We start from the raw sequence: 13967 nt of genomic DNA on the forward strand, positions 1-13967 counted from the left end.
CGGGGCTCTCTCATTAAAGGTTTAAGTCATTATTTCCCCTCACCCCTTAATAAATAATCAGAGTTTTCCAAGGAGATTTAGAAGCGGGGTGGGGGGCGCGTGTGAAAATGGTCTCTTGAGAATTCAGGAATTATTCTGGCAATAAAGTAACTGGAGAACAAGCATAAAATCACGTTAGAAAGATGCAGACTATTTCAGAGAACTTTGTTTTCTCCAGTAGCATATTTCTTGCTCCTTACTTTTAAAAAGGGGGTGGGGTGGGGGAGAGTCTGAATGAGAGTGGCCTTAACATGTCACCTCACCCTCACATGCTGAGTGGGCATTCCTACAGTAATTTCCTCTTTTCAGAGACTCTCTAGCTGTGTAACCTCTACCAAGGTGCAGATTCCCCTGTCTGTGTGCCAGAGCCTTTAACGTGATACAGTCGTCTTTCCTTTTGGAATCTTGAGAAGGATTAGAAAATGCAGCAGGCTGCAAACTAGAGTGAGGGAGATGAGGAGGAAGAAATGGGATGGGGGTTTGGAGGAAGGAGGTATACTTTTTTTTTTCTTTCCCATCAGTGAAGACAGCCTAGAGAGAAAATATGAGGTTAAAAAAAACTGGAAAAGCAGGCTTATTGGCAACTTGCCAAACCCTAAAAACCACCCCCTCTTTTGCCAAAACAATACTTTAGCAAACCTAAAATAATTGCAGGAAGCTCTTTTCCATTTTAAGAACTATTACCTGGGGGAGGGAAAAAGAGGGGATTCTTAAAAGGCACCCTTCCAGAGGTGTCTCAGGAACAGGGACAGTAATGATAGCATGTGTCCAGTTCTGGGCACGTGTTTGTGGACCAGAATATCTCCCTTCCCTAAGGGGACATCCCTTTCACATTTTTTTTTTCTTCCTAAAAAGAGAAAGATGTCATAGCTAAACCACTGTTGTTTCTGAACGTGATAGAACTTTTTCTATGGCGTCTGTGTTCAAACCCACTAGTTTCACAGTCCTGGGAGGGAGAAAGCTAGTTAATCTCCGCCTCCCTTTCTCCAGACACCACCCCCCCCCAGCCCCCAAATCCGGTGAATCTTCCTTGTGAAAATTTCCCCCACCACCCCCGCTTCTGGAGGCCATAGGACTGAAGCTGCACAAAGTTTGCAGGATTTTGTGCATAATTACCTCTGCCGACGATCTATTCCCACAAAAAGCTTCGTTGGAGAGACTACAATGCTTTGAGCCGTACCGCATTTCAGAAGGGAACAAAAGTTACCTAGGAGGTCTGATTTTTAAAAAATATTTGCATACATGCAAATTTGCCCCCCCCCGCCTTCTCCGCGGTTCTCTACGTGCCCACGCAGCGAACCGAGGGGTGCAGGGCAACCTGGCAAAGTTGCCCAAGTCCTCCACCGAGGTCCGCGAAGGTCTGCGGCGGGGGTTGGGGGATGGGAACGAGGAAAAGTAGTTTTGTTTGCTTAAGCACATCCTGTGGCAGCCTATAGCTGCCCGGGAGTACAGACTGTAACTGCTCCTCACTGCGTTACCCAGTAATGCGCTGAGCGGGGACTGGGGGGGCGGAGGGGGGTGCCGAGCGAGCGAGCGAGCGAGCCAGGGAGCGAGCGAGGGAGCGAGAGAGGAGCGAGCGCGAGCGGCCGCGGAGGCTCGGGACCCGGCTGGCCGCGCGGCGCCGCAGCCGCCCCCTCCCCCACACCGCCCCCCCACCCCCCCCGCGGCGGCGCGAGCGGGCGGCGGCCGTGCGGTGCGGTGCAGAGCGGAGGCGGAGGCGGGCGCGCGGGCAGCTCGCGGGCACCCGGCCGGCGGGCGCGGGAGCTGGAAAGGGTGCGCTATGCCTTTAACGCCCGCGTACAGTAGACATGTATAGTGGAGTGTAGGGAAACTCTAGGCGGGGTTAAAGTTCAGCTCATGGAGCGGCAATAGCGCTGGCTGGCTGCAGTTGAGCCGAGTTGGAAATGTGAACGCAAGAAGCAGGCTTGATTTTTTTTTCTCCCCCCTTCTCTCTCTCTCCTCCTCTCTCCCTCTTTCTCCTTTCTCACCCGCACTCACGCACACCTCCAAACCGCACACCCAGACGCACACGCACACCCCACCGCCGGGCAGTGATGTATTCTCCGCTCTGTCTCACCCAGGTAAGCAGCTGTTTGGATGCGGAGGGGCTGTGGGGGTCGGAGTGGCGGGGGCCGACCTGGAGCCGGGCCGGGGGTGCCGGGGACCCCGGCGCCAGCAGGGCCCGGGACATGTGTCTCGGGGTGTGCCCGTGTCTGCGCGTGTTTCGGGGTGTGTGTGTGTGTGTGTGTGTGTGTGCGCGTATGCTCGTGGAGGGGGGGTGGTGGAGAAATACAGCTTTAAGAAAGTAACTTTGTTTCCATGCGGGTGCATTCCTCTTGCACGGCCATTTGTGTGGGCACATGGCTAATGGCGCCCTCTTATTAATGCGTTAATTAATATCGGGGCGATTGACTGCGGAACGGCGGTGTTTTCGGACGCCCCGCACGTGTTTCGGCGGGGTTGCAGCCCATGACACGCTGAAATCTGGACTCAGCGTTTCTGCAGGCGCGAGGCCGGTTTCTGTAGTTAACGCGGCGCCCGGGGAGGGGGCCGCCGACGGAGCCCCCAGCACGCCCCGCACTCTCGGGGCCGCTGCACCCCTGGCTGCGGGAGAACTCGGGTCCCCGCGCCCGCTGCCCGCCCGCTGAGCCCGCGCCGCAGCAGCCTCCCCAAACTCTTACTTTTGTTTATTGTTTGTCAGCCTTTGGGGTCCGGCCGCGGGAGGGACGCGGGCCAGGGCCCCCGCCGGGACAGCGCCCCTTGGGCATGGGCGGGCGGCGGCGAGCCGGTCCCGGGGCTCGGCGGAGCGGAGCTGCGTGGCCCCGCGTCCCCCCGCGCCGGCCGGGTGGAGCCTGCGTCCTCGCCGCCAGTCGCCCGCTCGCTTTCCCGAGCGAAAGTTTCGGTGTCGGGACGAGCCCACGCTGCGCGGGTCGGCGAGCGACGGAGGCCGCGGGCCGGGGCGCGCCGGGCGGAGTTGGGCTACCGGCCGCGAGCCTGAGCGGCGGCCGAGCCGGACGCGACTCCCCCCCACCCCACCCCCCCGCCGCCGCCGCCGCCGCCGCCGCCGCCGCCTCCCGCTGCTGCCGCGCGACTCGGGCCGCCCAGCGCACAGGACGGGGGCAACTTTTCCCTCCGACCTAACTCGGAGCGTGGGTCTCTGTCGCCCCAGCGCCTCTCCTTTCCATGCCCTCCCTTTCCATCCCTCCCTTGTCTGCACCACCCCCAGGCAAAATATTGCTACTTCACGGCCCCAAGTTTGGTCCCTTTTGAATATATTATTTATTTCCTTTGAGTAAAAGGCATGAAGCTAAAGTGATCTTGCGCTAAAATTTTTTTGAAGAAAAGTGTGAGCCTTCATACTGTTTTGGTACATTGCGATCTGACCATTAATCACCTAGATGAAGTTTGTATGCTTCATATAAAATGTTTATTCACCACTCCCTTCAAAAACCTGCTACCACCTCTTGCTTTCATTTAGCAGGAGATAACGGTTTAACCGGAATACTTTCTGGAAGACTAAAAAGTATCCATAGTTTCTTCTCTCCTCTCTAGTTTCTGGATTCATTTCCCACATGACATGCCTTCTTATTGCAATATCTAACAGTCATCTACCGGCTATTTGATCTCAGAAGACTCTTAAATGCATCTTCTATGTTGAAATGGTCTGTTTGGGATTTAGGCCTAGCATTAATAATGGATAGCAGTTGCTTTTAGTTATTGTAAAAGTTTTTTATTTTTCCCTAACAAACTTCCAAAGTTCCTATTTTAGTAACTCGTGGAAGTATGGAATGAAACTTTTCCAACCAGTTTTGGCAAGGTTTACAATTGCATATGGATAAGATGCAAAGTGTAAGATAATTTGAATGAGTTATGACTACAGTGAAAATGCTGAGATTCAAAGGCTGAAGTTCTAGCTGGCAAAAGTTTGCAACACGTAGAACTGGTAGATAATACCAGTGTGCTGCCCTAGTGGGGAAGGACCTTAGCAGACACATTAGCGTCTTCGCCAGTGAGCTCTCAATAGATAAATTTGTATTTTGGGATGGTGCATACATGAGGATACCTGTGTACCCATGCAGGCCCAGGGCATAGTCAGGTATTTAACAAAGTTGGATTCTTTTGGTTCATGAGCTATTATCACATTAAGAAAGTTTTTTTTTTTTTTTAAACCTATTTGGCAGTGACATTTAGTAGGCCTTCTTCTGGAAACACCACTAAGAGAAACGCTTACTTAGTGTAACAGTTTGTAAAGAAAATGTACACTAAATAGTGAATGAGGGCCATATATTTTATGAGTTCTTCTTTTAGAAATTGATTCACAATTTATTTAACTTGCCGGAATATTTATAAAGCTTTAGAGCCAGTTTTAAAAAGAAAAACTTAGGTAGTTTATTGGTCATTAAAGAAAGTCCAGTAAAGCGCAGTGATAAAAATTACTCCAAATGAAAGAATAAAATCCATATACGTGTGCAATTTTTAAAAACTTTATCAGGAAAATTCCAGACATCGTATTTTAATCCATGTGGACACATCTTAACCAAATCATGTACCTGGTCATAGAATGGTAACAGTAGAAATTTATAGGTGAACCTTTGAAAGAAGTAGTTCCAAAAATATCAGCATTCCGTGGTTCCGAAACTTGGCTTACTTACAAACAGATGAACGTTGAAGATGCTGATTCAAAGTCCTACCACTTTAGAAACAGGTTTTCAGGTTTGTTTTTATTGGTGGCCCATAACTTTCTCACTGAGTACATAACGTAAAATATTCTTTGTTTTCTCTTGAATATTTTGAAATATTATATAGCTTATGGCGATATGTGCAACAACATGCTTTATAAGGGCATACTGTTTTGTTTTTAAACTAATTTATGCTGTGCCTGGGCATTTCCTGCAAGTGAATGATGTTCTTTAGTTTTGATGTTCTGGAATATTTCTAATTGTGCATTGAGAAGTATAACTAGCCCTTTCCTTGTGTATGTGAGTAAGAGTCATACAAAATATTGTGCACTTTTATTGGCACATTCTTAAGACCTTTGGGGAGTAATAACTTGTAAATACTTTTGATGTAAAACTGGGAACTTAGATTATTCTTAATGATTAGTTGAGATAGTTGGCCTCATTTAAGGATTTTTATGATGAGATATATGGGCAGTTGGTTGGCAGGTAAACAAAATCCTTTTGAACACGAATGCACGCAGTTCGCAGTTCTCTGAGAAGCATATTGGGAGTATCTTCGAACACTTAAATGTCACATTAGAAGGTTTATTTTAAATGTTTATCATCATTAATAAAGCTCTTTAATATGACAAGGTTTTGACATAAATATGAATTGTTTGGAGCTAAGTTATTCTTTGCATTTTAAAATGGGGCTGAGACTTTAAAATGAAATCCTCATTTTGGTGAAAGCTCACTTTGTAGTTAAGGTAGACTCCGGGCGTTCTTTGCATAATTCCACAGAGCCTTGGTCCCTAGCATGTCTTGTGTATATAAGAAAATCAGTCAATGTGAAGGACTGTTTCAAACCCCAAATTTATGTATTTTAGAGCATTTCAAGGATGAGCTCAGAATTTAGTAATGTTTAAATGCTTTGCAGTTTGGCGTATACCTTATAGATAAACTGTGACTTGAAAAATGCTCCCCCCACCCCATTTCTCTCTTCTAAAGTACGGCAATAGGAAAGATTCTCAAACATCAGAAATTTTAAAGTGCTAATGGTGTATGGGGAAGAATAATAGAATTCTTGTATTTTTCTCTGTTTTTTCCTCCACTTAAAGAATGCACATGTGTTGTGAAAGCTGACTTCTCTTTTGGATTCTTTTATTGAAAAAGAGCAGTTTTCAAACCTAAACTTGAAATACGGAGCCTGAAATTTGTTGAGAGAGGAAAAAAAAATGTTGATTATTGAAATGATTTAGTGTGTATTATATTAATATAACCTTACTTTAAAAAAAAAGTCATATGTAGTGTTTAAGTGATTGATTATAACTTACAATATTTTAACAGGCTTGATTGTTAAAGTATTTCACCAATTTTAAGCACTCAGTTTATATTTGAACGTTTAAAAATTAATAATTGCTTTAATAGTAATAATATTTTGGACATTACAGTTACTTGTGCCTCCAAAATATATTTAGATGGATATTACAAACCAAAAAAGAATGCATTTTATATTTGTCTGTCCTACACCCTTTTAAAAAAAGTCATCAAATATCTCTTTGGTTTTCTTATCCTCATTTATTTGAAAGTAAATAATTTATCTTTTGGGGGGAGGGTTGTGCGGTGGAGAGAAGTTAAGATTAGTAAGATTACTGTGGGTTGGTTAATCAAAAGTTAGATGTACTCAGAAAGCTTTGTGGAGTTACTGTTTAATTTTTCTTTAATTTTATATTTCTACTTCCTAAGAAAATGTCAAGTAAAAGAATCAAACATTTTCCATAAAACAGTAAGAAAAATTTAAATGTTTTAAATTCAATTTTATTTTCAAATTACTTGGATTTTAAGAGGCAACCGTGAGGGTTTCCCGGGAGTCTCGTAAACATTGAATATACCAGGTTCCCTGTTTCTCTGTGAGAAAAAGCCTGAAATATTATTTTCAAAATTTGAATGAGTATTCTGTTTTTTCGGAATGATTATTACTGAAGGTATTTCACAATCAGATCAGTAAATTGAATGTGTTTAGTTGCAACCGTGTTGTCACAGTGACGCATTCTTTACTATCTGGCTTGTACGCTTTTCTTTGTTTTTTTTTTTCCTTTTTTCCCTGTTTTGTTTCATTTCTATAATATCAGCAATTATGTCTTGAACATAGATCTTTTATTTTAGTCTGGTGAATATCAAATCCATCTCTTCTTTTGTATATGGACCTGCCAAATTTTTCTAAGTTTTTGACTAAAAAAAATTGTGTGTAACTAATACTTAGAAAGGAATTAGATGTTACCAAAATGACTAAGAAACAGATCAGAGTCTACATCAGAGTCTACTTTTAGAGGGGAAAGTCTTTGTTTCCATTGATCGTAGAGATGATTTTTGCTCCTAGACTTCCATAAACATTGACTGGCATCTAAATGTTTAGGATTTGCCAATCTGGCCGCCGAGCCCTGGCTGTACTACAAGTAGTGAGGTCAAGGCTGGAGCAAAATTAGATATGCCTTCCTTGAAATAGGGTTAAGATTATATGTTGTTATAAACATTTCGATAAACTTCACTTACTGTCTAAGGAACCTGGGACCTAGGCCCGACAATAGAACCTGGTACACTTCCGTGAACATAACAAAACATTTTTTACTTTTTAACAGTTTTCTTCTTTAAGATTGTGAGACATGATACCGATGAATTTTTTTTCCCCCCTCTTGGACTTCCCAAAGGGATCCCACGTATGATTTTGGTAACATAATGCTTGAATCAAATTTCAAGTGAAATAAGGATATATTTTTTTAAAGGTGAACACCTGAAGAAGCGTTGTTGCCTTTTGTTTTCATTATAGTTATATTTTTGTCTTCATTCGTTTCCTCAGGATGAATTTCATCCTTTCATCGAAGCACTTCTGCCCCACGTCCGAGCCTTCGCCTACACATGGTTCAACCTGCAGGCCCGAAAACGAAAATACTTCAAAAAACATGAAAAGCGTATGTCAAAAGAAGAAGAGAGAGCCGTGAAGGATGAGTTGCTAAGTGAAAAACCAGAGGTCAAGCAGAAGTGGGCATCTCGACTTCTGGCCAAGTTGCGGAAAGATATCCGACCTGAGTACCGAGAGGATTTTGTTCTTACAGTCACAGGGAAAAAGCCTCCGTGTTGTGTTCTTTCCAACCCAGACCAGAAAGGCAAGATGCGAAGAATTGACTGCCTCCGCCAGGCAGATAAAGTCTGGAGGTTGGACCTTGTTATGGTGATTTTATTTAAAGGTATTCCGCTTGAAAGTACTGATGGCGAGCGCCTTGTAAAGTCCCCGCAGTGCTCTAATCCAGGGCTCTGTGTCCAGCCCCATCACATAGGGGTTTCTGTTAAGGAACTCGATTTATATTTGGCATACTTTGTGCATGCAGCAGGTAAGTGCAATGGTGAAAAGTCGGTCCACTTTCTCGCGTGTGCTTTTTTTCCTGATGACCTCTGCATGTGCTGGGCCATTCCCGAGCTCCCTACGGCAGGCCATGCCCACATGGACGGTGTGGTATCCAAGGTAGACCAACATCAGAGTAGCCAGATCCTCCATTGTTTGAGGTTCCACCTTCATTCAGGTGGAAAAGCGTAGCTTGGAGAGCATTCTCGCTAAGTTTAGTTCTTTTGTCAAGTAGTGTTCTCAGAGGTGTTAGTAGTCAGTTATGGGATATGTTTAAATCACGTTTTTTGATGAGGGGTGAGAGAAGTCTTATAAAAACCCTTGTAAGAAAGAGTCTGTTTTAACTGGCAAGTGATCTAGTTAAAAAGCGTTTAGTTTGGTAGTGAGGCAATATTTTTAGTTGCTTTTCTTCTGGGAGTGTTTTTATCTACTGGGGTCTCTTGAACCCCCCTGCTAATTAAGAAGAGGTTGGAGGTAAGATTGCTATCAAATCGCTGATCATTTATGAAGGAAAAGGAAATCACACTAGTACAAACTTAGTAGCTTTGTATTAGGAATACTTAGTGTTGTTTACAATAGCTAAAGGAAAAAACAAACCAATTCTTTAAGTAATTGATGGAAAGATTAATCTTAAAAGTAACCAAACCTGTATAGTTCATGAGCACATTGAGAAATAGATATTGATAATTGATTTGGTGAGTTGCTTGATTTGTAATAAAATTCTTTATTGTTCCAAGGCGGTTTTCAAGGCATGCTTTACCTGTGCATATTACAGCATGCAGAATAGCATTCAGGATAAAACTATTGAGGACTGGATAAAATAATGCATTTTTACTTTGTTCCTCTCATCTTGTTTTAGACAAAAGGCTCATTGTGTTACGTGAAAGCTCAGGTCTTGTGAAACTTGTTGACTTTTTATATGTACATATCGGTCTTGCTAGATTACCTTCATGGCAGTTACTTGAGCCAGATGGAAGAAAGAAGGTTGTGGAATCCTACCAGTAGGTTGTTTTGGGGTTCATGTATTTTTTTTTCATAAAGGACAGAGAAGATGTTACCTGTAAAAGCGATACTCCATTGTTTTGCAAAACATTTTCAATTCTAAAAATATGAGCTCTTAGAAGTCATCTGATATCCTATTCTATTATTTTTCTCAATATATGTTTTAGAAAGAGAACTTTTGTTATCCATCCGTCCTTACATAAGAAACTGGAGAAATTTACTTTGCAAGCATGTCACATCATCATTTGCATTCTGTTGGCAGGGGATAAATGAGTATTTTAGAGGATGTGATCTGTAAGTGTTTCAACTATTTGGGTTTTTGAAAATGTATACTTAATTATAAGAAGTGCCTGTTGCTTTAGCCAGTTCTGGGTAGCGAAAACGAAAAGGCAGCACCTTTCAGATGACCTCTGAACAGGAACAAGTGGCCCTTTCTTAACTCCCTGTTAACCCTATTGTTGTTACTTTATTTTGTCTATTGAAAAAGCAGAGTTAAAATTTTTTCAAAATTTATTTGCATATATAAGTGGAGAATCTACTAGGACAAGGTGCAAAAAAAGTTGTGGGTATTTTATGCTTTGGGGGAGCACTCTCTAAAAATCTTGTGTTTCATCTCTTTGATATTTGGAGAAGTAAATAACATAATAAATGCTCTAATGGACCAATATAAGAAATTGCAGGTGTCAGTGGGTGATGCCCATCATGGTAGGTGCTTCCTTACAAGGTAACATCAAAGCGAAATACCTGTTATGCGTTTATGGGTGTGAGCAGCATCTCTTCTAATTTTTAGATGTGAACGTTTCCCTTAGATTCACAGAGACACGGCCTTCCTCGCTCTCGCCGTTTCACGTTGGATTCTCTCTCGCTATTGACAGTTTGTGCCTGTGCTGTGGCTCCAGATCCCTTGAGCCATCATAGTTGCTGTGGTTTCAATGACCTGAAGGGTGATGTTGGTAAAATGGCAGGTAGACTGTTGCTTAGGAGAGTTAGCATCCTTATTGCTTATGAAAGATTTATTGCCAGCACTGTGGATCAGACTACCTTTCGGTTCGGTTTTCCTGCGCCTCCCAGAATCCCTCGGTCGCCTGAACGGTGGCCAAGTACAGGCCATTGGCTCTCCCTGCGCAGCCGTGGCGCCTCTGTGGGCACCAGGATGGGTCTGAGGGATGCTCAAGGCCTTTTGTCTGAAAATATCTCAAATGTGATTTAAGAGATTTAGAGACCTGTTATTTGTGGAAGGGAAGCTGCCAATACAAATAGGAGGTAGATCGGTCAACTCACATACAACTGATTTGACAAGCATCTGTTATAATGCTGAAGATTTGTAAACACTAAACAATGTTTTTACCTCCTTAAAAGTTTTGAGAACTTGCCAGTATTGGCAGGAGGCAGAGACTCTGAAATGTGCTTCAAGAAACATGCCAAAACCATTGTGGCCTTTTCACCTATAGTCTTTTTTTTTCCTCTCTTTCTTTTACATGTATTTTTTTTTTTCCAAAATGCCATTTTTCCCCCTTGATGGCCACGGGAAGATCCTTTTTTTTCTTTCTAAAAATGCATATAATAATTATTGCTTCATGCCTCAGCCTCTCCTTGGGAAGGAAGTTGAAATCTTAGAACGCACATGTAAATACTGGAAGTTACTGCAGAATCAATTGTTTTTTAAAAGCGGAGGTGATTTTTCTAAGACGTATTGAGACGTTAAAATACAATACATAAACTGCATTCCTTTTTCTTCTCCTCTAAATCCAGGGGCATTAGAACTGTGTGAATTTTGTGGCTGATAACCAGTAACAAGTGTAATGAAATCGGAGTGATTCCATAAGCCTGAGAATTTCATCTCATTAAAAGTATAAAAGAGTAAAACCATTTTATGCCTTTAATTTGGTCTCTCTTTGAGTCGTTCTTCCCATGTATCGTATGACAACTTTGAGATATTATGGTATTGTGGTAAATGGTGTTCTTTGTGGGCATGTAACAGTAAAGCTAATTTATGACCAGTCTTTACCAGATGATCTGTATCAGAATCTACAATATACCCGGCACGTGGCAAGGTCACAATTTAAGTTGTTAAGGTCATAACCTTAGCCACCAGGCATTTGACCTTTTAGATAAAGTTAACCTTTGTTCATTAGTAGGCACTCAACCGAGAACTTTCTGGAGAGTTTTTTTTTTTTTTTAAACTGCTTCTGTATAACTTCTGGCAATGTAATCAGATTCTAGAAAGATTTTCTGTTGAGTTAGTTAAATTTTGTAAGAGGTTAGACTTTTTAAGGACTCATCTCTTGGATAGAGGTAGGTTGCTGTATCTAGGCCATAAAATGACTTTTTATAGTTATTACCTGCTGCGGGTAGAATGAAAGCTGAGGTAGCTGTGTGGAGATGTTTAAAAACTAAAATTAAACAAATAGAATTATGTTTAATTCAGTGAAGGCCTTTGCTAATTTTTGAGTGGCATTAGGCCCCAAAGCTAAATCACAATGAACATCTTCACTTTTTGCAGATGAGGAATTTTTTAAGATTGGAAGTATTTTTAGTTACCTTAAAATTCACTCTGAAAGACTAATACATGACCAGAATTTGTCAGGTAGTTGCTGTAATTGCTAATTAGCCAGGGACGGAGCGAATTGAACTTGTCCTAATGGTAGCAGGAGTACTTGTTAGTTTCAGGGTAGAAAGTGAACGCGTTTGCACAGTAGTGTTTTAGTTTAATAGTTACGGATCGCTTCCGTGGTCTCCCTTTACTACCTTTACTTAGTGTTGCTCGGCAGGAATAGTAAAGGTCCCGTCGCTTACTGAAAGAGTTGCGGTGTCTGAGAAGCCTGGTGCCGGTCCTGGAAGCCTGACAGTGGTGTCACTGACGACCACATTACCTGTACCATATTGTCCACTTAATTATGCTGTCCTGAACGCTCATTTCAAATTATTTACATTACTGCTAGTTCTGCTCTGATAGGCCACGTATTATTCCATTTCAGCAGAGAGAGAGAGACTCCCATTCAGGTGCATTCTAGTTGTAATTTGGCTTCGTGATTGCCATTCCTTCATATAGTAATAGAGAAAGCCGTGATATGCAGATAGACCAGATGGTCATGTTGACAGATTGAGAATTCACTTCCTGCTGCTCCAGAGCAGGTGTAAGATTAGGAGTGTCTGTGTAGGAACGTGTGTGCGCTTCGTGTGCATGTGTGTGCACATCCAGGCTGCACACAGAGTGCTGGTTAGAGTAGGGGGAATGATTTCTTTTTTTAAAAAGCTGCTACCTTAAACACAGTGTAACTGTGTAAGGTTATCAGTGCATACAGAATAATAATTGTAAAAAAATTTAAGTTGATAATGTTAGATTGTTACAGTTTATAATTTTATGCCAAATTAATTATGATAATTTTTAAATTTTTAGGTAACTTACCATGTTAGTTTGTGGCAGGATTGTATATCTAAAATATATTCAATATATTCTGTTAACAGGGGTTTGTGTGTATGTGTGTTTACACTCAAATCCAAGACTATACATTATTGAATTAAACTTCTTCATTACCCTAATAAACTCCTTAGTAGAAAGTTGTGTAGTTAGTTTCTGTGATGTATAATAATAAAAAAACATATTTGGAAAAAGAAGGGGCAAGATTAATATACAGTGATATTTAATGAAGACAGTAAGTACCACCCTATCTCAAACTCTAACCTTAAACTAAAGGTGGATTTTGTGGCTGATTGATCTACTGTAACTTACTGGTATATGCACACAGTTATAGAAAATGTCATTTATCTTTCTGTTTATCTTTTAATTCTTTAAGGGAGATAGCACAAACAATCAACAAACTTGAGATTAAATATGGCTTTTATATCCTTGAGTATTTTCTGCATAACTTGAAGATAGTAACAATATCCTCTATTTAGAACATAGTAACAATACCCTTTATCTAGAATGTAGTGAGGAAGATGGAAGTTGAAGGATAGAGAGTGTAGAGGTATAGGGAGGTATAGGTGTTCTTGAGTAGAAGGGAGGTCAGCTCATTTATGGCTCAGAGGTTTGAGTGTTGGTAAGAAATTTCCCAATGCTGCTGGCTTGGATTTGCCTTGTCTGCTTTTCCACCCAGTGATGGATAGCATTAATTTGAACCTATTTAGGGCTAGTGTGGGAGAAACCACAGCCTTTGTTGTGGTCACTGGTATACACAGTAGGACTGGTTGTTTTCCTTGGTTAAGGCCTCAAGCTGCTTCCAGAGGATGCAGAACAGCCTGTCGGTTTTTTAAAACTTGCACAGAAGCAGCAACAATTCTAATTGCTCACAAATGTTAATATAGATTATTGAAAACAATTTTGAGGTTAGGATAGAAGAAAAAACATAAAATACAGATTGCGTTCATTGAATGTGCTAAACACCAGTTTGTTGTCATTTCAGCAGTTATTTCCCCATGGTCGTTTAGAGGTCAGATCTTGCTTTTAAATATATTATAAATTGTAAAGCCTTGGAAGGTGATGTCAGGGGAAGGAAGAAGAAGTCAGGTGGAGGAGGAAGAGAATGAATAAACTGACATGCTTTGTTAAGAGAAACATAAAACCGTGAACTTAATGGCAAATGGAGATGCTCTAAAAAGTGTTTTGGTTTAAGTAATGACTGTAAAAGGATCCCAAGCAGCAGGATATCTAGTGGAGAATTTTATAATCCATCTCACCATCATTTTTGCATAGTATGCTTCAGATTAAGAGACCTATTGGGGGCTTTGGAGTTTCTATTCAGATTGTTAGAAAGAAAAGTTTTGCAGAAATTCTTTGTAGGGTTTAGGGGTCTAGTTAGGGACACTGTGGCATGCATAAACTTGGAAAAGGGGCTATTGAGATATTCGTTATTATTACCATTTTG

At 41.7% G+C, this 13967-nt stretch overlaps 1 protein-coding gene across 3 annotated transcripts in view; it reads left to right on the top strand.

The window, feature by feature from the left end:
- Positions 1-1492: 1492 nt before the first annotated feature.
- NFIA (nuclear factor I A) overlaps positions 1493-13967 on the top strand; it is a 392954-nt gene continuing 380479 nt past the window's right edge. For 2 of the 3 annotated variants that reach the window (XM_060022868.1, XM_060022859.1), the window contains exons 1-2: positions 1493-2120; positions 7555-8086. In XM_060022868.1, the coding sequence (XP_059878851.1) occupies positions 2094-2120; positions 7555-8086 (559 nt within the window). In that variant the 5' untranslated portion in view covers positions 1493-2093. The remainder of the gene's footprint in view (positions 2121-7554; positions 8087-13967) is intronic. The other variant, XM_060022849.1, reaches the window with a different exon arrangement.

The sequence above is a fragment of the Delphinus delphis genome, chromosome 1 (genome assembly GCF_949987515.2).
Source record: "Delphinus delphis chromosome 1, mDelDel1.2, whole genome shotgun sequence".
Lineage (NCBI taxonomy): Eukaryota > Metazoa > Chordata > Mammalia > Artiodactyla > Delphinidae > Delphinus > Delphinus delphis.